The sequence below is a fragment of the Oncorhynchus mykiss genome, chromosome 14, assembly GCF_057628025.1.
Source record: "Oncorhynchus mykiss isolate SJ-2025 chromosome 14, ASM5762802v1, whole genome shotgun sequence".
In the NCBI taxonomy this organism is placed as follows: Eukaryota; Metazoa; Chordata; class Actinopteri; order Salmoniformes; family Salmonidae; genus Oncorhynchus; species Oncorhynchus mykiss.
The window spans coordinates 19,026,626-19,054,405 of NC_143035.1; the positions used below are offsets into that span (position 1 = coordinate 19,026,626).

General features: G+C 42.5%; 1 protein-coding gene across 4 annotated transcripts in view; it reads right to left on the bottom strand.

Moving 5' to 3' along the window:
- Nucleotides 1–27,780, bottom strand: part of LOC110488940 (follistatin-related protein 5) — a 190,084-nt gene that overhangs the window by 128,949 nt on the left and 33,355 nt on the right. For 2 of the 4 annotated variants that reach the window (XM_036943081.2, XM_090198514.1), the window contains exon 3: nt 11,519–11,549. In XM_036943081.2, coding sequence (XP_036798976.1) covers nt 11,519–11,549 — 31 coding nt within the window. Of the gene's footprint in view, nt 1–11,518; nt 11,553–27,780 lie in introns of all 4 variants that reach the window. The other 2 variants (XM_090198513.1, XM_036943080.2) reach the window with 1 other exon arrangement.

The window sequence follows — 27,780 nt, forward strand, 5'->3', positions numbered from 1 at the left end:
ACCAGTAGTGGCTATCCTCTCCAGGACATTTTTATTTTATTTTATTCAACTAGACATGTTGCCCTCCTCCTCCTCTACTGTCACCTTCTCAGTCGTGGCATACAAAGCTCCCCGTTACTCGGACCTCCATGCACCTCCTCAAGGCCCTATCACAGCAGACACTATAACCACCACTCACACAACCACAGCAGACACAATAACCACGACTCACACAACCACAGCAGACACCGTAACCACCACTGACACAACCACAGCAGACACAATAGCCACCACTCACACAACCACAGCAGACACCGTAACCACCACTCACACAACCACAGCAGACAGCGTAACCACCACTCACACAACCACAGCAGACACCGTAACCACCACTCACACAACCACAGCAGGCACAATAACCACCACTCACACAACCACAGCAGACACAATAGCCACATCTCACACAACCACAGCAGACACCGTAACCACCACTCATACAACCACAGTAGCTACCACAGGCGTATAACATTTGTGAATAGCCCTAGGTAAAATTCTGTGTTATATTGATACGAGATGCGAATATCAGTAACAAAAACATTTTGCCATGGTGTTTTGATTCTTTGACTTGGCATTGTTTTGTTGGTAATATTTTGGCATTGTGACAACCCTTATAAATAATGTAAGTTTGTAACGTGCATGCTAAGAATCAGGAAGCAAGTACAGGGAGTGAATTAATAAATAAACAAATATGGAACAAAACAAGAAACACAAGTAGCGTACAGACATGAAACATACAAACAGAAACAATAAACAGAAACAATAATAAATAACGCAATCAGAAACAATAACGAAAGGTGAGGGAGTCCAGGTGAGTCTCATGAGGTGCAGGTACACATAACGATGGTGACAGGTGTACGTAATAATGAGTAAAATGGCGACAGCGAGCGCCAGAGAGGAGGAGCAGGAGTAGACGTGGCAGTTCCCCCACCCTGATGCGCGGCTCCTGCCGCAGGACGCCGACCAGAGGGACGGTCCTGAGGACCAGTAGCGGACCGGTCGCTTCTGCTGAGGCAGCTGAGGCACGGGAACAAGTTGAACCGGCCAAGGCATGTGAGCCTGACGAGCCGGCTGAGGCATGGGAGCCTGATGAGCCAACTGAGGCTTGAGAGCTTGTCGAGCCAGCTGAGGCATGGGAGCTAGCTGATGCATCTCTGGTAGCTTGAGAAGTTGTCGAGCCAGCTGAGGCATGGAAGCTAGCTGAGGCAACCCCGGTAGCTTTGGTAATGGAAGCCTGAAAAGCCAACCAATGCTTGTGAACCTATCGAGCCAGCTGAGGCACGGAAGTCTGACAAGCCAGCTAAGGCATCCCAGGTTGCTTCGGCAGCCGCCCTTGGCCCTGACGTCACCAGTAAAAAAGCTAAGAAATCCTTGTTTCTTGCCTTTGGCGAGGTGTTATTCTTTCTGTTTATGTTTGATGTCTGTACGCTACTCGTATTTCTTGTTATGTTCTATGTTCGTTAATTTAATAAATTCACTCCCTGTACTTGCTTCCCAATGATTAGAGTACACCTTTCCTGTGGGTTTAGCTGCCTCCATAGGGAGTTTTACTAGGTCTGGAGGTGGTATAGTTTGTACCAGTTATAAGCTGGTATGTTCTGACTGACCCCTTTTAAAACAGATCCCCCAGGCATTTTGCAGGGAACTTTCCACTTTGGCTCTCAGTCGAAATGGGGTTAATGACAGCACTTTCAATTTCATACCAATTTTAGACAATGCCACAATTTTGTTACTTTACAAGAAATACAATTTTATATTACAAACAACCTAACCTCTCCCGGTAACTTTTTCCATGTGGTTAGAACTGGCTCTAATATATGAGCTGGCTCTAATATAGCTGGCTCCTGTAAATACTGTATCTCAAAAAGGCTTTTCTGGAGCAATACATGAGACATGAATGGTCTCATAAGGATACAATGATAAGATCTCATATATTTGTCATACTTCTCAAATGTAAGTATCAAACCAAGCTCATTTGTCTCATGAAAGTCTCAAGAATTCATTATGAGAAACAGTTCAGATATGTGATTACAAAATCATGCAACATTGATATCTCCTATATTTCTTCAGAGATGAAGAAAAGACCACTCTGAGCAAAATATTTTTCCTCTGGGCTATTACTGACTTGCGCTGATCTGAGTGACTCCCAGCAGTTAAAACGCTGTTCAATATAGGTACCTCATGTAATATTTGGAATGGTTAAAAGGCATATATGCATAAAAGCTTTGCTACTGTTATGAGGGTTAGATTCTTCACTTAAAATTCTTAATTTAAATCAGTGCGGTGCATCTGTCCAACTCCTCAATGACTTGGATAGGTCTATACCTCCCTATTGGAGAATGACTTTATGCTTTTTCTCTTACAACACAACATTGCTAGGAATGCAGCCAATAGATCGTCACAATGTTACATTGGAGGACATTGGAGCTTTGTTACAAGGTTGTTGCTCAACATTTGCCAATAGTGCCCGATGTTGTACAAGGTTGTGGGCTATGATGTTTTTGTAATTTGCGTTGGCACCTAAGCTAATGCTTTGAAAAGGTGTTGTTGAGTCCGTCTCATCCTGACCACCACCACAGTAATTGCAACATTGTTACAATGTCTTGCCTTTGCTGGGGCTGCATAAACATATTTTCAACATTTCATAAGTGACTATTTGAGGTGCAAAACTTTTGGCCACCATTTAAAGCACGCTCAAAAACATTTTAAACCTTGATGTCCCCCTTCCACATAAATGACTCCATCACACAGGCCTTTGGATTCCTCACGATGTAGCTCACAAGTGAAGCCTGAACAGAAAAATGGTGACAAGGGAGCTAGCTAAGTATTCAACAGGAAAGTACTGCTGTTGCCACAAGAAGCTAAACCTAGCCAAGAGTGCTCAGCCAATCAATTGGCTGCAAGTGAGCATTAGTCCCCTGTGCTAGACTGAAGCACAGTGTTGGAGTGTTAAGGTGCTGTTTGTGCCATCCAACTGCACGTTCACTCATCAAGGATGTAACTTTCCGTCCCATTACTCTCCTTGGCCTCATCAGTGAATAGGGTACGCATTAGAATGCATCTCTCATAGCATCTCAGTAAACGGACCTATTTGTCACAGCGCACCACGCTTGACTAATTGTCAACTCCCAGCGCTAATTCACATAACATTAAGCTGTCTTGCTGGTGGCAGCTAGCCACATCGTGTGTCTGTTGATATAAGATATCTTGGGGGGTTTTGGTACGGTTGTTATTTTTGTCTTTTTGACCCTTGGTTTTCTGGTGAAGTGGACAGAAACAGATGTCCCAGTAATGTGTTCATATTATGATGTGGAATTAGTTAATTTGAGGATGGGGTTTTGTTTTTCAAATTAGAACAGCTAGTAATAGTGTGTGAAAAGAACACAAGAACATGCTGAATGTCACATTTTGTCTGTGTCGGTGTGTTCATTCTGAATACTTCTGGCACTTCTTTGGACACTGTGTTAACAAACCTCCAGATGAACTTCAATGCCATACAACACTCCTTCCGTGGCCTCCAACTGCTCTTAAATGCAAGTAAAACTAAATGCATGCCTTTCAACCGATCGCTGCCCGCACCTGCCCGCCCACACGTGTAGCATCACTAATCTGGATGGTTTTGACTTAGAATATGTGGACAACTACACATACCTAGGTGTCTGGTTAGACTGTAAACTCTCCTTCCAGACTCACATTAAGCATCTCCAATCCAAAATTAAATCGGCTTCCTATTTCACAACAAAGCCTCCTTCACTCATGCTGACCAACAGACCCTCGTAAAACTGACAATCTTTCCGATCCTTGACTTTGGCGATGTCATTTACAAAATAGCCTCCAACACTCTACTCAGCAAATTGGATGTAGTCTAACACAGTGCCATCCGTTTTGTCACCATTGCCCCATATACTACCCACCACTGCGACCTGTATGCTCTCGTTGGCTGGCCCTCGCTTCATATTTGTCGCCAAGCCCACTGGCTCCAGGTTAAGTCCTTATCTCAACTCACTGGTCACCATAGCAACACCCACTCGTAGCACCCGCTCCAGCAGGTATATTTGATTGGTCATCCCCAAAGCCAACTCCCCCTTTGGCCGCCTTTTCTTCCAGTTCTCTGCTGTCAATGACTGGAACGAATTGCAAAAATCACTGAAGCTGGAGACTCATATCTCCCTCACTAACTTTAAGCACCAACTTTAAGCACCATCTGTAAATAGCCCACCCAACTACCTCATACCCATATTGTTATTTATTGTTTTGCTCCTTTGCACCCCAGTATCTCTATTTGCTCCCCAATCTTACCTCATTTGCACACACTGTATATAGCTTTTTCTATTGTATTATTGACTGTATGTTTGTTTATCCCATGTGTAACTCTGTGTTGTTTGTGTCGCACTGCTTTGCTTTATCTTTATCTATCACAGTTGTAAACTGGCCTACCTGGTTAAATAAAGGCAAAATAAATCAAATAAAAAATGTATGTTCGGCAGGCGCCCTGATAATAATCACAAATAATGTGAGGAGCATAATCAGGGGGAACTCTTAGGAGTTACAACCCTAAGAGCATTATTCATCTCTCCAGGCCCAAGGTCTTTGTACATCTTCCTATTTTTAATTTCACCACAACACAATGGCTTATATCAGTGGTTCCAAAACTCGGTCCCCCCCCCCAGGTGCACGTTTTGTTTTTTTCTCTACACAGCTGATTCAAATAACAAACTCATAATCATGCTTTGATTAGCTGAATCAGCTGTGTAGTGGTAGGGCAACAACCAAAACGTACACCCATGGGGGGCCCCATGACCGAGTTTGGGATACCCAGGATTAGATACTTGCACTACCGTCTTCGTCGCAATTCTAATCAAACTTTGGAGAGAGCAAAGTGAGATATTTCCTCTTGAGGAATGCTTATGAATAGACTTTCGTCTAAACCACTGTGGAATTACGGGAACTTGATTCTCGCCCTCTCAGCCACGGAGTTGTGTAGATAAGTTGAGCTACTTAAGAACTCATTTTAAAGCTTGAATCCTGATCCAGTCCTGATCCACTGCTGATCCACTCTTGGTGCCTAGATAAAGAATGCATTAAAGAGGAGAATTTTGGCCAAGAGCTAGGGCCGTCCTTCAAGATAATTCTCCTTCTACAAATACTGTGTTGACCTTCAGTCAACTGTGTTGACCTTCCTTCATCATGCCCTCCATTGTAAGTACCACTGATCTTTGTGGATCACTGAGAGTATTGATAATGAATCTCAATTAGATTTGTTTCACCTCGTTTAAGACCACACATCTCTGTTGTTGGCCAAAAATTATACACATTACCTTAGAAAAAGTGTGCAGTCCCTCCTGTACACAGGATTCACGGCCATGAATATTCAGCAAATGCAAATATTGACTTTTCTTATGTAGAGTGGAGCCTTTCCTGGAGTTACAATATAAATGTAAATGAGGAAATATCAGTTAAATCGTATTTTTGTTGAATAGTTCTGATGATGGTGACTTTTTGCCTACTATGAATGGTACCCACTGTACCATTCGTCTGAGTGACCACAAATATGGCTCCCACAAGACCATTAGGAGTCGATGGGGTCATTCACAAGGCTTTTTCAAGTGCATCTACAGTTTGGGCTACCGTGCGTATATGATAGATAGAGATTACAAACTCTCTTGAGGCAGCTTTAACATGTACAGTTAAAGTCGGAAGTTTACATACACTTAGGTTGGTGTCACTAAAACTCATTCTTCAACCACTTTTTTGTTAACAAACTATAGCTTTGGCAAGTCCGTTAGGACATCTACTTTGTGCATGACACAATTCATTTTTCCAACAATTGTTTACAGACAGATTATTTCACTTATAATTCACTGTATCACAATTCCAGTGGGTCAGATGTTTACATACACTAAGTTGACTGTGCCTTTAAACAGCTTGGCAAATTCAGGAAAATTATTTCATGGCTTTAGAAGCTTCTGATTGGCTAATTGACATAATTTGAGTCAATTGGAGGTGTAACTGTGGATGTATTTCAAGGCCTACCTTCAAACTCAGTGCCTATTTGCTTGACATCGAGGGAAAATCAAAAGAAATCCGCCAAGACCTCAGAAAAACATTGTAGACCTCCACAAGTCTGGTTCATCCTTGGGAGCAATTTCCAAATGCTTGAAGGTACCATGTAAATCTGTACAAACAATAGTATGCAAGTATAAACACCATGGGACCACGCAGCTGTCATACCATGGCTCAGGAAGGAGACGTGTTCTGTCTGCTAGAGATGAACGTACTTTGGTGCAAAAGTGCAAATCAATCCCAGAACAACAGCAAAGGACCTTGTGAAGATACTGGAGGAAACATGTCGCTCAGCAAGGAAGAAGCCACTGCTCCAAAACCACCATAAAAAAGCCAGACTAGGGTTTGCAGCTGCACATGGGGACAAAGATCGTACTCCTTGGAGAAATGTCCTCTGGTCTGATGAAACAAAAATAGAACTGTTTGGTCATAATGACCATCGTTATGTTTGGAGGAAAAAGGGGGAGGCTTGCAAGCCGAAGAACACCATTCCAACCGTGAAGCACAGTGGTTGCGGCATCATGTTGTGGGATGCTTTGCTGCAGGACGGACTGGTGCATGTCACAAAATAGATGGCATCATGAGGAATGTAAAATTATGTGGATATATTGAAGCAACATCTCAAGACATCAGTCAGGAAGTTAAAGCTTGGTCACAAATGGGTCTTCCAAATGGACAATGACCCCAAGCATACTTCCAAAGTTGTGACAAAATGGCTTAAGGACGATAAAGTCAAGGTATTGGAGTGCCCATCAGTAAGCCCTGACCTCAATCCTATAGAAGATTTGTGGGCAGATCTGAAAAAGTGTGTGCGAGCAAGGAGGCCTACAAACCTGACTCAGTTACACCAGCTCTGTCGGGAGGAATGGGCCAAAATTCACAAAACTTATTGTGGGAAGCTTGTGGAAGGCTACCCGAAACGTTTGACCCAAGTGAAACAATTTAAAGGCAATGCTACCAAATACTAATTGAGTGTATGTAAACCTCTGACCCACTGAGAATGTGATGAAAGAAAAAAAGCTGAAAGAAATCATTCTCTCTACTGTTATTCTGACATTTCACATTCTTAAAATCAAGTGGTGATCCTAACTGACCTAAGACAGGGCATTTTTACTAGGGTTAAATGTCAGGAATTGTGAAAAATGGAGTTTAAGTGGATTTGGCTAAGATGTATATAAACTTCCGACTTCAACTGTATTTAGGTCAAGCCCACCTGTCCACTAAGGCTTCGTCGGTCAAGAGTCACTGTTGTCCATGAGAAACGCAGCATGTCATGCACCTTATGTCATCCAACTATTCCCAAGGCCTCTTCACTTCTCAGTATATCTTCAGGCGATTTCTCAATTTCTTCTTGATTTCTCTCCAAAAAAGGAGTTCTATTAAAAGTCTATTACATTCCGTGAATCTTAATTCCCGTAACTTGATTAAGATTTATGAAAGCTATTACATACTAACTCGTTGGGAGACTATGGGACTTGACTGTGTGTGATTGAAACAACAGGAAGTCTTCCACCAATAAGTCTGTCAGTGGAAAGTGCAGCGCATTGCACAATGTTTAACGTTCCGCTCTTATATACTGCTGTGAAAAGTTATTAAAAGTGTAACCCAGTCCCATAGCGGGGGCAAATAATTGTATTAACTGCCTTTGTATTATCCAAAGTAGGGTGGGGAGGTGGTGTAGGGGTGGGGATGCTGAGTGTACAAAGTAATCATTTCATCAATTTGATAATTATGTTTGCTATTGAATTCAAAATAGAAGGCGATTGTTATTCTGGGAGAAAACTGCAATTTCCAAATCCGAAAAACTTTTGTTCCAAATAGTAGCTCAGTGTGGCACCAAATGGACATAATATATATTTTAAATGTCTGTTTCACCAGCTATTCAATATTGTAAATTGAAAGAGTCTATTTACTCCAACAAATAGCATTTCCCCAACAACATCCCAAGGTATATTTGTACCGAGCCGAACAGCAAGAGGTGTTGCTATGGCCCCAGACTTCATTTGGTATTTCATTTACGCTGAGTTGTGGAATGGGATGGGTGTATTCTGTTCGTCTTTGTCTCTTCCATTCTGACATTCAAAGTCATTTTTGCTTCTGTTCTGCTGGATTCTGGATCTGTTTGAATTGTTTTATGTGACCAATGTCTAAATGTAAAATGTCTACATTTGATAAACAGCATGCATAGAAACTCACTTTGTGTACTGTAACAATATGTTATGTCTGTACAATTTCTGTTAACTTACTGATCTGAGGATTGAATTGGAGTCTCAAAATATTCTGCAGCTAGGACATATAAGGTCACCATCACATTTGGTTAATTCCTTGAGATTTGACTACACATTTGACAAAAAATATATATTCTAATAGCCCAATGAAATCAACTATCTATAGCAGTAAGTAAAACGTAAGGTGTTCATAACTTCAATGAACCATTAATACAACTTTTCCTTGCAGCCACAGGGTGTAACCACCCCCCCCCCCCCAACCCCTCCTCTGAAGAGAAAGCTACAATAGTTTAATTATTTATGAATCTCTTTTACTTACGCTGTCTTGTTACATGGCCTGAAATTAGTTTGCTGAAAACAATCCATAGTCTCCTCTCCCTGCTTACAGAGAGGTGTGGATTAAACGGAATCTCAGCCGACAGCTGGGGGCCGCCCTTTATGATAATGCTCCCTCTACAATTACAGCTTTGACCTTCCAGAGGTGGAGAGAAAAAATGGCAGTGAGACATCCATTATCAACCCTTCATAATGCTTAGTGGCAGACATCTTGGTCACCACACCACCTTTCTACCTCCTGACATTGACTTTTGTGTTTTAGCTGAGGTTTGAGTGTGTGTGTGTGTGCTTGTATCTGTCTCTCTGTCTCTCTGTGTGTGTGTGTGTGTGTGTGTGTGTGTGTGTGTGCGTGTGTGTGTGTGTGTGTGTGTGTGTGGGTGGGTGCGTGCGTGCGTGCGTGTGTGTGTGTGCGTGCGTGGGTGGGTGCGTTCACTCGTGCCTGCGTGCGTACATGTTGAAGGGTCTACAGATTACAAAGGTGACATAGTGACATACGAGACACATTTGTCAGGACGTGGGAGTGCACTCAGACATTTGTCATTGCGCATTATTGCGTTCTGAATTGCCTCATGCCATATTGGTGGGCGGTTAGGTGCCAGGGTAACGGTGTTGGCAGTTAGGTGCCAGGTATTGGTTTTGGTGGTTGGTGACAGGGTAATGGTGTGGGCAGTTAGGTGCCAGGGTAATTGGTGTCACTGGTTAGGTGCCAGGGTAATGGTGTGGGTATTAGGTGCCAGGGTAATGGTGTGGGTGGTCAGGTGCCAGGGTAATGGTGTGGGCAGTTAGGTGCCAGGGTAATGGTGTGGGTGGTTAGATGCAAGGGTAATTGTGTGGGTGGTTAGGTGCCAGGTTAAGGGTGTACACAGGAGATATTAGAGGTACTACATTCAATCTCTAAGTGTTGGCCTCTTATCTATTGACATTTCCAGCAAAGCATAATAAGTAATGTACCAAAAACAGTGGGCTTGAGATGTATGAGTATGTATAATAACATTGAAAGTATTGGTGACACTTTTCAGAAGCAGGTATTACACGTTTATAAGACCTCGGGATTGTCTAATGTTCCTGATTAAATAACAGCCATTTTGACTGGGTTGACGATGTAAGCCCTGCTGTACTACATCAGAATAAGTCATAAATGTTAACAACAAGTAGCAAAGCCTTATACCAGTAGCCTAAAGTGTTACCAAGTATCATTATAAGACAGAAGATTAAATAGCCCATCAAATAATGAATCATGTATATAATTATCTGTGATGGTAATCCTTTATTTGGTCTGTTCATAATATTCTACCATTTTTTGAGGATCCTTAGCAGGATATGAAAGATAAACTCATTCCCTGAGAATCAAATCCTCTGGCTTTCTCTTCACACCTTCCCTCCTCAAAGAGATGAGAGGGGTCAACACTGCAGTGAATGACAGACATCCACTTTGATGGCAGAGAGGCTAGTCTCTTTGATGGCAGAGATGCTAGTCTCTTTGATGGCAGAGAGGCTGGTCTCTGATGGCAGAGAGGCTAGGCTTTTTGATGGCAGAGAGGCTAGTCTATTTGATGGCGGAGAGGCTAGTCTTTTTGATAACAGAATGGCTAATCTCTTTGACGGGAGAGAGGCTAGTCTCTTTCATGCAATGCAGTGGGAGTAGATTCACTTCAGTCATGTTCAGCGGTTTGACTCATGTTCTACCTGTACATGCACAAAAATAGAACCCTTTTAGAATGACTAGTGGATTTCCATGGCTACCACAGCATTCTGCAGTGTTACGCCATCCCATCTGGTTTGCACTTAGTGGGATTATCATTTGTTTTTCAACAGGACAATGACCCAAAACACACCTCCAGGCTGTGTAGGGCTATTTGACCAAGAAGGAGAGTGATGGAGTGCTGCATTAGATGACCTGGCGTCCACAATCCCCTGACCGCAACCCAATTGAGATGGTTTGGGATGAGTTGGACCGCAGTGTGAAAGAAAAGCAGCCAACAAGTGCTCAGCATATGTGTTTTGGGTCAACTGTTCTGCCTGTGATTATTATTATTTGACCATGCTGGTCATTTATGAACATTTGAACATCTTGGCCATGTTCTGTTATGATCTCCACCCGGCACAGCCAGAAGAGGACTGGCCACCCCACATAGCCTGGTTCCTCTCTAGGTTTCTTCCTAGGTTTTGGCCGTTCTAGGGAGTTTTTCCTAGCCACCGTGCGTCTACACCTGCATTGCTTGCTGTTTGGGGTTTTAGGCTGGGTTTCTGTACAGCACTTTGAGATATCAGCTCATGTACGAAGGGCTATATAAATACATTTTAGATTTGATATGTGGGAACTCCACTGTTGGAAAATCATTCCAGGTGATGCTGGTTGAGAGAATGACAAAAGTTTGCAAAGCTGTCATCAAGGCAAAGGGTGGCTACTTTGAAGAATCTCAAATATAAAATACCTTTTAAATGGTTTAACACTTTTCTGGTTACTACATGATTCCATATGTGCTATTTCATAGTTTTGATGTCTTCACTATTATTCTACAATGTAGAAAATAGTAGAAAATAAAGAAAAACCCTTGAATGAGTAGGTGTGTCCAAATTGTTGACTTATACCTAAAGGGGTACTAAAATTCTAAATCAAATAGCTAAATGATTCATCGTATTACCATCTTAAAACAATTAGCTTAGGAAGGGCCCTTAGCCCCACTTAGCACTGAGTTCATTCAGTGTAAATGTGTGTTATCTGCCTGTTTAGTTTCGTCAAACGTTTTACACAACTCTCCAATAACAGTTTCATAGTCGACTCAACAATAATATTCATGAAAGTAAAAGCCCAAGCACTGTGACAGAAGGGAAGGAAAAAAATGGAGACATACCCTTTATCCGCAAACTCCCTGGGATCCCATCCTGCTGAAACAACAACAAACAGAAAGACACAAAGCTGTAAGATATCACACAGTCACACTTGCATCAAGTTAACAAGATCAACATTCGTCAACAGAGTAATAACACCAAGAGCAATTTCACTTTTATGAGTGGAATCTCAGCCGCTGCTACAAATATTGAAGGTATTCATGGCGAAGGCTTATAAATGCATAGAAAGATGAGGCATTTTTACTGTATGAAGCACTTAGCTGAGGTGGCTATTGAGAATAATAGGATACTATTGGGAATCTGTTTATTTTATCATAAAGTGCAGTGACTATTTGGCTTTTCTGTTACATTTCATATTCATGAGTTACTGCCAAGTCACTGAAGTACATAACATATGCAGAGTGTTTGACAGTGAAAGGCTAAGAGGTAATGTCTGTATCTCCATAAAAGGTATTTCTTTAAAGGTTAAAAGAAGCAGCAAGAGAGTGAAAAATGGCAATTGAAAACGTTATGTACCATTATGCCCTTAAAGAAGGTACTTTGCAGCGCAACACTACCAATGTATTTACTAGTGAATCATTGGTATTTTATGCCCAATGATGGTATAGGGTCGTTATGGCGAAATAAAAGGCTTCAATTTACAGTAGAGTATGGCAATTCACCAGCTGTTGAAGACCATATAAATATTTGATTCCATCCTCTGTGTGGAGAATTCCTCCTTTTTATTCCAGCTACTGGCAGGGTAATGTAATAGGTCCAGAGTCAATAACGAGAGCTTTTCTCTTTTCTCTGACTGATACCAATCAGAAAATACTTATCATTCATTTTATCTAACACATCGATTGACATAGTAAAATGCACAGAAAATGTATAGAATGTAAAATGTTTACATACAAATCCCCAATGGATTTACCTAAATCAATGGACTGTATGACTCATCAAAAAGTGTTCAACAGAGTAGTGACATGTTGTAGAGTGTCTCAGTTGACAGAATGCCTAATAACATACTTGCTAGTGTTTCATGTATCTTGCTGTTTTCCGTGTCAATAGAAAATGTACTCTTGTATTGAGCCATGTCAACATTAATATGCCACTAGAGTTTGGAGGCATGAAATTAAAGGGGATTTTGACTCATATTGGCTTCTTGATGCCAGACAAGTCATGTATGTTGAACCGCACCATGCCAACACATTACTTACCCATGTATAGAGAAGGTCACTTCACTCACCAGGGTAGTGTTCAGCATGGCACTGTCACGCCCTGACCTTAGAGAGCCTTTTTATTTCTCTATTTGGTTAGGTCAGGGTGTGATTTGGGTGGGCATTCTAGTTTGTCTATTTCTTTGTTGGTTCTCAATCAGAGGCAGCTGTCTATCGTTGTCTCTGATTGGGGATCATACTTAGGCAGCCCTTTTTCCCACCTTCAGTTGTGGGATATTGTTTGTGTGTAGTTGCGTTCTGCTTTGCATATTGTTGTTTTTCTGTGTCCTTTTGAATAAAGAACAAATGTACGCCTACCACGCTGCACTTTGGTCTCATTCTAACAATGTTCGTAACGGGCACACTGTAGGAAAATGATATGCAATTAAAAACTTGTTCCAGTTGGACAAGTTCAGGTACTGCCTTCAAATTCCAGTGGGTTTCAAAAACATTTTACCTACTGACCACTGCCCAGGCAATCCATGTCAACACAGAATGATCCCATCAGGGAACATGATGGCTCTAATACATGAATGATCCAATCAGGGAACATGATGGCTCTTATACATGCCAAGTCTGAAGCCTTGTCACCATTAGTGTTCTACAGATAACAATGCATAAATATTTGCCACTAACTATTCATTTTCAACTAAGCAGGAATTGTGAGAGAGTCAAAAATACCATCCATCCTATAGCTAAGAACATATTGCCTGCAATATTCAAAGACACGACTACTGTATAACTGTAGCCAAAGTAAGAGGATCAATTAGTTGAGGGGATACTTTGCATGGAAATCTGTTGGGGGCGCATTTTAAAGGGGAGCGATTTCATAGGCCTTTGGCAGACTTCTCCTTGGAGCTGGTGGAGCGAGCACACAGCTGTACACCCATGGGCCATCTGCCCTGTTACCCCCAGCTGTACACCAAGGGCCATCTACGCCCTGTTACCCCCAGCTGTACATCCATGGCCCATCTGCCCTGTTACCCCCAGCTGTACACCCATTGCCCATCTGCCCTGTTACCCCCAGCTGTACACCCATGGCCCATCTGCCCTGTTACCCCCAGCTGTACACCCATGGCCTATCTGCCCTGTTACCCCCAGCTGTACACCCATGGCCCATCTGCCCTGTTACCTCCAGCTGTACACCCATGGCCCATCTGCCCTGTTATCCCCAGCTGTACACCCATGGCCCATGTGCCCCCTGTTATCCCCAGCTGTACACCCATGGCCCATGTGCCCCCTGTTATCCCCAGCTGTACATCCATGGCCCATGTGCCCCCTGTTATCCCCAGCTGTACACCCATGGCCCATCTGCCCTGTTATCCACAACTGTACACCCATGGCCCATCTGCCCTGTTATCCCCAGCTGTACATCCATGGCCCATGTGCCCCCTGTTATCCCCAGCTGTACACCCATGGCCCATGTGCCCCCTGTTATCCACAGCTGTACACCCATGGCCCATGTGCCCCCTGTTATCCACAGCTGTACACCCATGGCCCATGTGCCCCCTGTTATCCCCAGCTGTACACCCATGGCCCATCTGCCCTGTTATCCACAACTGTACACCCATGGCCCATCTGCCCCCTGTTATCCCCAGCTGTACATCCATGGCCCATGTGCCCCCTGTTATCCCCAGCTGTACACCCATGGCCCATGTGCCCCCTGTTATCCCCAGCTGTACACCCATGGCCCATCTGCCCTGTTATCCCCAGCTGTACACCCATGGCCCATCTGCCCTGTTATCCCCAGCTGTACATCCATGGCCCATGTGCCCCCTGTTATCCCCAGCTGTACACCCATGGCCCATGTGCCCCCTGTTATCCACAGCTGTACACCCATGGCCCATGTGCCCCCTGTTATCCCCAGCTGTACACCCATGGCCCATCTGCCCTGTTATCCCCAGCTGTACATCCATGGCCCATGTGCCCCCTGTTATCCCCAGCTGTACACCCATGGCCCATGTGCCCCCTGTTATCCACAGCTGTACACCAATGGCCCATCTGCCCCCTGTTATCCCCAGCTGTACACCCATGGCCCATGTGCCCCCTGTTACCCCCAGCTGTACACCCATGGCCCATCTGCCCCCTGTTATCCTCAGCTGTACACCCATGGCCCATGTGCCCCCTGTTACCCCCAGCTGTACACCAATGGCCCATCTGCCCCCTGTTATCCCCAGCTGTACACCCATGGCCCATGTGCCCCCTGTTATCCACAGCTGTACACCAATGGCCCATCTGCCCCCTGTTATCCCCAGCTGTACACCCATGGCCCATGTGCCCCCTGTTACCCCCAGCTGTACACCCATGGCCCATCTGCCCCCTGTTATCCCCAGCTGTACACCCATGGCCCATGTGCCCCCTGTTACCCCCAGCTGTACACCCATGGCCCATCTGCCCCCTGTTATCCCCAGCTGTACACCCATGGCCCATCTGCCCCCTGTTACAGCTAGCTGGCGGACCGCCCGCATCTCTCTCAAGCTTTATCTACCCAATCAGGAACACACACAGATTTACGCACAGGCTCGCACACATATACATACCGCCTCTCCACTCTGCGTACCCTACGGACACTGTTTCACTAAAGCTTGCCTTTCAACCTTAATCAAGTTGAGCTATCTGTCTCTCCCCCCTCTATCGCTATATCTCTCGATCTCTATTTCTATCTCCCTCTCTCTCTGGTTCTCTCTCACTCACACATACACACCCTCTCTAACTAAATCTCTCTCTCTCTCTGTCGGCTTATCCACTTTTAATCTAGATTTGCCATGTGGGTGGCCCAGTGCGTATGAGCTGTGGCTCTCATCAGCCGCCCTCTCCTTGTCTCCATTTTGTGATGCTACGACAAGTAGATAATGTCAAAACAAACTCATGTAAAAATGCTTCTTCCTTTGTTATGTTAATACCATACAGTGCCTTCAGAAAGTATTCATACCCCTTGATGTATTCCACATTTTGTTGTACTACAGCCTGAATTCAAAGTGGATTAAAAAAAAATCTCACCCATCTACGCTCAATGTTAGCAAATTTCTTGAAAATGAAATACAGAAATATCTAATTTACACAAGTATTCACACCCCTGAGTCAATACATGTTTGAATCACCGTTAAATCAAAAATGTAAATAGGCCACTCAGGAACATCCCATGTCGCCATGGTAAGACAATGCATTCGAAAAGTATTCAGACCCCTTGACTTTTTTTCACATTTTGTTACATTACAGCCTTTTTCTAAAATTATTAAACCATTTTTCTACACAGACTACCACATAGTGACAAAGCAAAAACAGATTTTTAGATATTTTAGCAAAAAATGTCATATAAAAACTGAAAAATGGCATTTACATACTGTAAGTATTCACACCCTTTACTCAGTGTTTTGTTGAAGCACTTTTGACAGCGATTACAGTCTCGAGTCTTCTTGGGTATGACGCTAGAATCATGCCACACCTGCCACACATCATCCCTTTCTTCTCTGCAGATCCTCTCAAGCTATGCCAGGTTGGATGGGGAGTGTCGCTGCACAGCTATTTTCAGGTCTCTCCAGTGATGTTCGATCGGGTGAATGTCTTTGTGTGGCCCAGCCAGAGCACGGACTTGAACCCGATCTAACATCTCTGGAGAGACCTGAAAATAGCTGTGCAGAAACGCTCCCCATCCAACCTGACAGAGCTTGAGAGGATCCGCAGAGAGGAATGGGAAAAACAAACACAGGTGTGCCAAGATTGTAGTGTCATGCCCAAGAAGACTCGATGCTGTCATCGCTGCCAAAGGTGCTTCAACAAAGTACTGAGTAAAGGGTCTGAATACTTATGTAAATGAAATATTTACATAAGTGTCATAAATGTCTAAAAACCTGTTTTTGCTTTGTCATTATGGGGTATTGTGTGCAGATTGTTGAGGGAGGAAAAAATTAAATCACATTTTTTTAAAGGCTGTAATGTAACATAATGTGGAAAAAGTCAAGTGGTCTGAATACTTTCCGAAGGCACTGTACACATGGACAGTATCAAAAAATTATCTACTGATTCTGTATCTTTGCAGCAAAATCTGCAGAGCTGGGATGGTTGTATCCCCCATGTATACATTCTATTGGTTGCAATAATTTTGTATAATAATTTAAATTGAAAAAGTGTGTGTAAGCCAGTGGCACAAAATCAAAATTGCATCAATTTTAAATTCAGGCTATAAAAAAACAAAATGTGGAAAAAGTCAAGGGGTGTGAATACTTTTTGAAGGCACGTTGTTTGGTTATTGTGTTGTCATTATTCTCCACAAGAAAAATGACAATCCATTTATCTAATGATTATATAACAGGCATGGTTTAAAATACTATTTAGGGTATTTCACTTTCAAAGACACTTGGATATGTGTTACTTGAAAACAGAAGAATTTCAATACTGAATTAGAAGTAATTGATTCGGGCCACATTATTTGAAAATACTCAAATACACATAAAATATGTTTTTAAATAACACAATCAAATACACATGCATTTGAACAGAGGTCTGTTATATAATGGGCATAGCCATATCATGGTTTCCACTGCAAACAACAGATCCACAGATGATGCAATCTCTATTGCACTCCACACTGCCCTTTCCCACCTGGACAAAAGGAACACCTATGTGAGAATGCTATTCATTGACCACAGCTCAGCGTTCAACACCATAGTACCCTCAAAGCTCATCACTAAGATCCTGGGGCTAAACACCTCCCTCTGCCTGGACTTCCTGACGGAACGCCCCCAGGTGGTGAGGGTAGGTAGCAACACATCTGCCATGCTGATCCTCAACACTGGAGCCCCCTAGAGGTGCGTGCTCAGTCCCCTCCTGTACTCCCTGTTCACCAACGACTGCATGCCCAGGCACGACTCCAACACCATCATTAAGTTTGCAGACGACACAACAGTGATAGGCCTGATCACCGACAACGACGAGACGGCCTATAGGGAGGAGGTCAAAGACCTGGCCGGGTGGTGCCAGAATAACAACCTATCCCTCAACGTAACCAAGACTAAGGAGATGATTGTGGACTACAGGAAAAGGAGGACCAAGCACACCCCCATTCTCATCGACGGGGCTGTAGTGGAACAGGTTGAGAGCTTCAAGTTCCTTGGTGTCCACATCACCATTAAACTAGAATGCTCCAGACACACCAAGACAGTCGTGAAGAGGGCACCGCCTGGTGTAGAGGTCCTGGATGGCAGGCAAGCATATTCCCCCTCAGGAAACTAAAAAGTTTTGGCATGGATGCTCAGATCTTCAAAAGGTTCTACAGCTGCACCATCGAGAGCATCCTGACTGGTTGCATCACTGCCTGGTACGGCAATTGCTCGGCCTCCGACCGCAAGGCACTACAGAGGGTAGTGTGTACGGCCCAATACATTACTGGGGCTAAGCTGCCTGCCATCCAGGACCTCTACACCAGGCGGTGTCAGAGGAAGGCCCTAAAAATTGTCAAAGATCCCAGCCACCCCAGTCATAGACTGTTCTCTGTACTACCGCATGGCAAGCGGTACCGGAGTGCCAAGTCTAGGACAAAAAAGGCTTTTCAACAGTTTTTACCCCCAAGCCATAAGACTCCTGAACAGGTAATGAAATGGCTACGCGGACTATTTGCATTGTGTGCCCCCACAACCCCTCTTTTACGCTGCTTCTACTCTCGGTTTATCTTATATGCATAGTCACTTTAACTATACATTCATGTACATACTACTTGGCCCGACCAACCAGTGCCCCTGCACATTGGGTAACCGGGCTATCTGCATTGTGTCCCGCCACCCACCACCCGCCAATCCATATTTTACACTACTGCTACTCTCTGTTCATCATATATACATAGTCACTTTAACCATATCTACATGTACATGCTACCTCAATCAGCCCGACTAACCTGTGCCTGTATATAGCCTTGCTACTGTTATTTTTCACTGTCTTTTTACTGTTGCTTTTATTTCTTTACTTACCTATCGTTCACCTAATACCTTTTTTTGCACTGTTGGTTAGAGCCTGTAAGTAAGCATTTCACTATAAGGTGTACCTGTTGTATTCAGCGCACATAACAAATAAACTTTGATATGATTTGATTTGAAAATAGAAATTGAATATAGGTGTGCTTTAATTCATATGGACAAGGATATTCTTGAAAATGAATAGTATGGTATATGCCCTTACATACACCTATCACTAAGCAGATTTCACACTCATTTGGATTAGGCCTAGTTTACGAAAACAGAGGGACATTTGGGCATTTGTGGAATGACTTAGCCGATTTCACACTTGTTGTCCCAGTCCATTAGTGTTCTGTATTTTTTCATGTTCTATGTTTTGTGTGGACCCCAGGAAGAATATCTGCTGCTTCTTAAACAGCTAATGGGGATCAGAATAAAAATCCTAATCACTCATTTGGATTAGTTTACAAAAACAGCGGGACATTTGGTCATTTGTGGAATGACATCACAGGTAAGGCAGCCGATTGGCTGTTGATGACCACAGAGACAAAGCTCCATACTATAAGCTGAATGGCTCTATGTGATTGGAAACAGTCTTTTTAATGAAAGCTAATGGGGTCACAGCTTATCTCAATGGCATAAACCCGAACACAAGCAGTGTTATGACAGTATACCAGCTCACACCAACCCGTTACCCCAATCATCCTCCACTCTGTCCTGATCAATGGCTGAGTAAAGGCATGCAAAGCAATTCCAGAACAAGGTCTTTGCTGTAGCTAAGAGACCTCACCTCTCAACAATTATAACTGCATTCCTATGGACTTTAAGTGCACTTTGGTAAGCAAATGTAACCTCTTTGACATACTGTTCTGTGTGGATGGTGCTTGACGCCCCTCAAAACAATTCACCTCGACATAGATGTTGTAAGCGAAATACAAACAGCAGGTTTAAAGACAAATAGCAAGAGAAAGATTCAACACAATGAGTTAGGAATTTATCATTATGAATTTATCATAACCGGCCATACATTCCCACAGACCAGTTTGACAAATAAACCAAGCTTACCTGTCTATACTCATAAGACAAATTTTACAATATGCAAAAGCTGTAATGGTATTTCTCTGCTTCGTTATTAATGCACCTAGCTAATTGATATATTTTATCACAGAGGAAAGAACATTCATTACTTTTCGTAAGCAGACCTTTAACCGAATGTCTGGCTAGTCATCTGTTTTATCATGCTCCAGTATTATTTGGCTTTATCATGGAGTTGTGCTCCAGTATTATTTGGCTTTATCATGGAGTTGTGCTCCAGTATTATTTGGCTTTATCATGGAGTTGTGCTCCAGTATTATTTGGCTTTATCATGGAACTGTGCTCCAGAATTATTTGGCTTTATCATGGAGCTGTGCTCCAGTATTATTTGGCTTTATCATGGAGCTGTGCTCCAGTATTATTTGGCTTTATCATGGAGCTGTGCTCCAGTATTATTTGGCTTTATCATGGAGCTGTGCTCCAGTATTATTTGGCTTTATCATGGAACTGTGCTCCAGTATTATTTGGCTTTATCATGGAGCTGTGCTCCAGTATTATTTGGCTTTATCATGGAGTTGTGCTCCAGTATTATTTGGCTTTATCATGGAGCTGTGCTCCAGTATTATTTGGCTTTATCATGGAGTTGTGCTCCAGTATTATTTGGCTTTATCATGGAGCTGTGCTCCAGTGTTATTTAGCTTTATCATGGAACTGTGCTCCAGTATTATTTGGCTTTATCATGGAGCTGTGCTCCAGTGTTATTTAGCTTTATCATGGAACTGTGCTCCAGTATTATTTGGCTTTATCATGGAGTTGTGCTCCAGTATTATTTGACTTTATCATGGAACTGTGCTCCAGTATTATTTGGCTTTATCATGGAGCTGTGCTCCAGTATTATTTGGCTTTATCATGGAGCTGTGCTCCAGTATTATTTGGCTTTATCATGGAGCTGTGCTCCAGTATTATTTGGCTTTATCATGGAGCTGTGCTCCAGTATTATTTGGCTTTATCATGGAACTGTGCTCCAGTATTATTTGGCTTTATCATGGAGCTGTGCTCCAGTATTATTTGGCTTTATCATGGAGCTGTGCTCCAGTATTATTTGGCTTTATCATGGAACTGTGCTCCAGTTTTATTTGGCTTTATTGTGAAGTTGGACGCCAGTGTTATTTGTCTGTGCTCGTCGCAGAGTGATTCCTTATGTGGATGTCAGTAATGAGAGAGAAGGGAGATCCTTGACAAGGGAGAGACTGGAGAGTGCAGGTTGGTCACAAGAAAGTCCTCGAGGATGTTGATATACAGTGTTTTCAGAAAGTATTCATACCCTTTGACTTATTCCACATTTTGTTGTGTTACAGCATGAATTTGAGATGGGTTAAAGTGAAAACACATTTTTAGAACATTTTGCAAATTTATTGAAAATGAAATACAGAAATACTGAGCTCCTTAACATTAGTATTCACACCCCGAGTGTTTATAGAAGCACGTATGGCAGCGATCACAGCTGTGAGTCTTTTGGGGTAAGTCTCTAAGAGCTTTGCACAGCTGGATTGTACAATATTCAAAACTGTAACTAGGCCATTCAATGTTGTCTTGGTGAGCAACTCCAGTGTAGGTTTGGTTTTGTGTTTTAGGTTGTGCCATCAATCCCCTGCAACATATCCAGTACGTTGCAGCCCGCCTGGTTTTCAACCTTCCCAAGTTCTCTCATGTCACCTCGCTCCTTCGCACACTCCACTGGATTCCAGTCAAAGCTTGCATCAACTCAGTGGTGATTTTAGCATGGACAGTTGAAGTCGGAAGTTTACATACACTTATGTTGGAGTCATTAAAACTTGTTTTCAGCCACTCCAGAAATGTCTTGTTAACAAACTATAGTTTAGGCAAGTCGGTTAGGACATCTACTTTGTGCATGACAGAAGTCATTTTTCCAACAATTGTTTACAGGCAGATTATTTCACTTATAATTCACTGTATCACAATTCCAGTGTATCAGAAGTTTACATACTCTAAGTTGACTGTGCCTTTAAACAGCTTGGCAAATTCGAGAAAATTATGTCATGGCTTTAGAAGCTTCTGATAGGCTAATTGACATAATTTCAGTCAATTGTACCTGTGGATGTATTTCAAGGCCTACCTTCAAACTGTGCCTATTTGCTTGACATTATGGGAAAATCAAAAGATATCAGCCAAGACCTAAGAAAAAAAATTGTAGACCTCCACAAGTCTGGTTCATCCTTTGGAGCAATTTCCAAACGCCTGACGGTACCACGTTCATCTGTACGAACAATAGTATGCAAGTATAAACACCATGGGGCCACGCAGTCATCACCGCTCAGGAAGGAGACGCGTTCTGTCTCCTAGAGATAAGCGTACTTTGGTGGGAAAAGTGCAAATCAATCCTAGAACAACAGCAAAGAACCTTGTGAAGATACTGGAGGAAGCAGGTATCTATATCCACAGTGAAACAAGTCCTATATCGAGGTAACCTGAAAGGCCGCTCAGCAAGGAAGAAGCCACTGCTCCAAAACCGCCATAAAAAAAAGACAGACTACGGTTTGCAACTGCACATGGGGACAAAGATCATACTTTTTGGAGAAATGTCCTCTGGTCTGATGAAACAAAAATAGAACTGTTTGGTCATAATCGTTATGTTTGGAGAAAAAAGGGGGGGGATCTTGCAAGCCGAAGAACACCATCCCAACCATGAAGCACGGGGGTGGCGGCATCATGGTGTGGGGGTGCTTTGCTGCAGGAGGGACTGGTGCACTTCACAAAATAAATGGCATCATGAGGCAGGAAAATTATGTGGATATATTGAAGCAACATCTCAAGACATCAGTCAGGAAGTTAAAGATTGTTCGCAAATGGGTCTTCCAAGTGGACAATGACCCCAAGCATGCTTCCAAAGTTGTGGCAAATTGTCTTAAGGACAACAAAGTCAAGGTATTGGAGTGGCCATCACAAAGCCCTTACCTCAATTCTATAGAAAATTTGTGGGCAGAATTGAAAAAGCGTGTGCGAGCAAGGAGGCCTACAAACCTGCCTCAATTACACCAGCTCTGTCAGGAGGAATGGGCCAAAATTCACCCAACTTATTGTGGGAAGCTTGTGGAAGGCTACACGGAACATTTGACCCAAGTTAAACAATTTAAAGGCAATGCTACCAAATACTAATTGAGTATATGTAAACTTCTGACCCACTGGAAATGTGATGAAAGAAATCAAAGCTGAAATAAATCATTCTCTCTACTATAATTCTGACATTTCACATTCTTAAAATAAAGTGGTGTTCCTAACTGACCTAGGACAGGGCATTTTTACTCTGATTAATTGTCAGGAATTATGAAAAAACTGAGTTTAAATGTATTTGGCTAAGGTGTATGTAAACTTCTGACTTCAACTGTAAATCTTGGTGGGGCAAACCACATTTTTGGGGGAAATGCCTGGCAGCAAACCCACTATACAACACAACACTAAACAATACATGAATTGGGTTAGGGTAGACAAACGGTGGCCACAAACTGTTAGGGCCTACATAAAGCTGTCCTAACAGCAGAGTCCCAACAGCAGTCCCAATATCTTACCACTGCCACACATGGCTATCAGCGGAGCCTTGTCTGGCAGCGAATAGGTTAATTCATACTCATTTACTGCCTTTAAAAAAAACAGCTAATATGGCTGACTTGCTTAAACAAGTGTGGTTTCTACTTACAATTGAGATGTACAAACTATGGCATAAGAGAACGACAAGTGCATAAGAGGCAGTAATTTCTATTAAGACATTAATAAGCGAGCTACGACGGACATAGTCAATATAACTATTTGTTCAGCACTTTTGAAATATACAGTGACAGAATTCAGAACATGGGCTGTTCTTACAGTGTTCTCCCTGTACACCAAGTCAGAACCATAGGATAAGTAAAGTGGTCATATAAGCAGATAATGAAAGCTCTTACAATATTCAATGATTACATTTCTCTAAAACAGGTTATAGGCTACATGTGCACCACCAAGTCAGAAACGTAGGCAAAATTAAGAGGAGAAAATAGACCAAATTATTAGGGTGAGGCACATGGGCTTCTAACAGTTTACTACACAACATACACTTACTATTACATTCTTAGCTACAGTATACATATCTCCCTGGCATATTACATCATTTATGCAGCAGCATGCAAGACATTTTTGGACTAACCTTGTTGTGCTGTGCTCACTTGAACAGGAAGGTGGCGCGGCGGTCCTTTGTGGGCAAATTTGTCATCAAACTTTGTCATCAAAGTCTGGCATTCTCTGGATTTCTGGTGCTTTCAAGACAACTGGGAACTCGGAAAAAAACAAAGTGAAATCATGATGACGTCAGTGATCTTCAGGTCGTAACTCTAGAAAGAGGCCCAAGTTCCCAAATTTACAATTCCGAGTTCAAAGCGTATTTTCCCAGTCGAAACACTTTCATTCCCGAGTTCCCAGGTGTCTTGAACTCACTGAAGTGAGATTTCCCAGTTCCAAGTTAATGGTTGTTTTGAGAGGGGAATAAATCATGCTGGATTGACAGCATGGCCAATGCTGAATATTTATAATTTCAAGCTTGGAAAAGAGACCCTTAAAACTTCTTAGGGCTGCAATCCCGTTAACGGGATCGATATGACAACAGCCAGTGAAAGTGCAGGGCGCCAAATTCAAAACAACAGAAATCTCATTAATAATCGTTATGTTAGGTCACCACCAAGCCACAGAAAAACACAGCCATTTTTCCAGCCAAAGAGAGGAGTCACAAAAAGCACAAATAGAGATAAAATTAATCACTAACCTTTGATGATCTTTATCAGATGACACTCATAGGACTTCATGTTACACAATACATGTATGTTTTGTTTGATAAAGTTAATATAAAAAATTCAGAGTTTACATTGGCGCAATACGTTTACTAGTTCCAAAAACATCCAGTTATTTTGCATAGCGACATCAATTCAAAATAAGTACTCATCATAAATGTAGATGATAATACAAGTTATACATATGGAATTATAGATATAACTCTCCTTAATGCAACCGCTGTGTCAGATTTGTTTGTTTTTTTTACGGAAAAGAAGTCTGAGACAGTGCTCAGAAAAATAAAAAAATGTATCCGCCATGTTGGAGTCAACAGAAACCAGAAATCACATTATAAATATTCATTTACCTTTGATGATCTTCGTCAGAATGCACTCACAGGAATCCTAGTTCCACAATAAATGCTTGATTTGTTCGATAATGTCCATTATTTATGTCCAAGTAGCTACTTTTGTTAGGGCGTTAGGTACACATATCCAAACGCTCATGCAGGTCCAGCATAACTTCGGACAAAAAAGTATATTACAGGTCGAAGAAACATTTCAAACTAAGTATAGAATCAATCTTTAGGATGTTTTTATCATAAATCTTCAATAACGTTCCAATCGGATAATTATTTTATGTCTAGAGAAGCCATGGAACGTAGGTCGATATGATGTGAAATGCGCATGACCAGGAAATGGCTCTCTGCCAGTAACCTGATTCATTCAGCTCTTATTCAGCCCCACAACACAGAAGAAGCCTCATTCAAGTTTCTAAAGACAGTTGACATCTAGTGGAAGCCCTAGGAAGTGCAACTTCATCCATACCCCACTGTGAAAATGGGTTGAAAATCGACCAACCTCAGATTTCTCACTTCCTGTTTGGATTTCTTCTCAGGTTTTTGCCTGCCATATGAGTTCTGTTATACTCACAGACGTAGTGTCCCCATGAGTGACAGAACACTGAGCCAATCCTGGCACAACTAGGAAACATTACCAACCCCTAAGCTCCGTATGTTCCGCTGGATGCCCCAACACCACAGAAAACATTGAGCTAGGCTGAAACACCTGCATTTTGGAGCAGCCTTGCTCAAGAAAGCAAAAAAAAGTGTTTGTATGCGGCTTTATTAATTCAATGATTTTAATTTTAATTTTACATTGTTTACAAACTGATATGTCACACGTATTATTGCAATAACATGTGAAACAGCAACCACCCCCCAAAAAAACAAACATGAGTGGCTCAAAAGAAGTGAAAGACGGGATGCCACTGCATCCACTCCAAGACCATGGTGCTTTCCTATGAACAGCAAGAGGAACTGCAATCACCCCCCAAAAATTATAAATGATGACACAGCATTGGGTTCAAGCTCACACGGTTCAGAGCAGTTCACAATTCTCTAGCAAGCAGAGAGGGTACTTGTAGATACTTAATGGGAACAGCGCATTGTTTTTTATTATTTTGTTTTAAGCCTTCCCCAAACCATAGGCCTAACCTTAACAATTCTGAATTAATACATAAACTTAACCCTTTCAGTAGTTTCTGTTTTAACTCTGTAACCATGCGGTATTAACTCTGTAACCACACTGAATTAACGGGTCAAATTATGAGATCAGGTTGCAGGGGAGAGTGTGTGATACAAACATTCAAAATGTCTTGACTGAGGCCTCCCGAGTGGCACAGCGGCCTAAGGCACTGTTTCGCAGTGCTAGAGGCGACGCTACAGATCCGGGTTTGATCCCGAGCTGTGTTGCAGCCAGCCGCGACCAGGTGACCCATGAGGTGGCACATAATTGGCCAAAGTCGTCCGGGTTAGAGGAACATTTGACCGGCCGGGATGTCCTTGTCCCACCGCACTGTTATGACGTTGGCCTGGGGGATAGGTTTATGACAGTCATAAATAACTCTTCCCCCCTTTTCCCTCTCTCTACCCTACTGAGGTTACATTTAGAAAACCCTTGGTTAACATAGAGATTCTGGGAACATCAGAATGTGGGGGGAAATGAACGATATTCTGGTAATCTGAGCAATTGAACATATGTGGTGGTACTTGAATATGATGTCAGTTCGGTTGACATCTGAGACATTCTCATCAATGATAAGATGACGTAAACTCTACAGTGGAAAGTCTACACATCAGAGTTAAAGGATTCACATGGAATTGTTGTTCAATTGAAATGTTTGAATATGAAATTATTTGTGACGGGATGAAATGTGATTTTAGCTTCTAAAATGGGAGATGTGGATTTTCATAAGTTAGGGCTGCTCACTCAGTGGCCTGCCTCTGTGAAGGGACATGGGCTATAAAACTTTTCAAACACGCCCTCTTCTCCCTTCCTATATAAAGCCTTGACGACAATAGAACTTCCTGTTCCGAGGATATGAGGGCGACGGTCCTATGTCAGAATGGTTCAGATAATAACTACAAAACGAAGCCAACATCAGCATGAGCTTTGGTTTTGAATGGTATGAACTTTATAACTCTTATTCACTACCGAAATGATACCTCCTAGCTGTTGAGTTAGCGACCGCAGCTGCAAACGCAGGTTAGGAAGGAGTATCCCGTCTATCACACAACGACGTTACTACAACGTATTCAATTGACAACCAGAGACATTCTTCAAAGGACAGAGGACTCGGTTTGGCAACACGGCCTTCAATCTACCACCAACCTACTGAAGCGCAGCTCAGAGTAAATATTTATTGCATTTTCGTTTTCCAAATGGGCGGTAATTTAGAATGCTTAAGATACTGTATTTACGGTAGCACAGCTTCGCCTTTGTTCCTGTCTTCCCGGTCCTTCACTCAATCCAGCCCCTTTTCCTTTGTGTAACAAGCCGTCATATCTGTTCCGTCCACTAGGGACGTTTTCCTTTATGCTTGCAGATAAAATAATTTACAACTTTCAGATTATGAGACTGAAGTAAGATGAAGATTAATGTTGACTGCTATTGATGTAAAATATTACTAGTTCTTTAAGAGTTTATTCGGAAGATAACATCTCTATAAATATTATTTCGTGGTGCCCGACTCTCTAGTTAATTACATTTACATGATTACATGATTAGCTCAATCAGGTGATATTAATTACAGAGAAATTATTTTATAGAATAGCATGTCTTATCAATTAATCCGGTATAGCCAAAGACATGACAGCACTCTAGCGACACATACGGCAGGCTGGGCACATGCACACTGACACGGTAGCCAGTCGTGCGGTGTTTCCTCCGACACATTGGTGCGGCTGGCTTCTGGATTAAGCAAGCA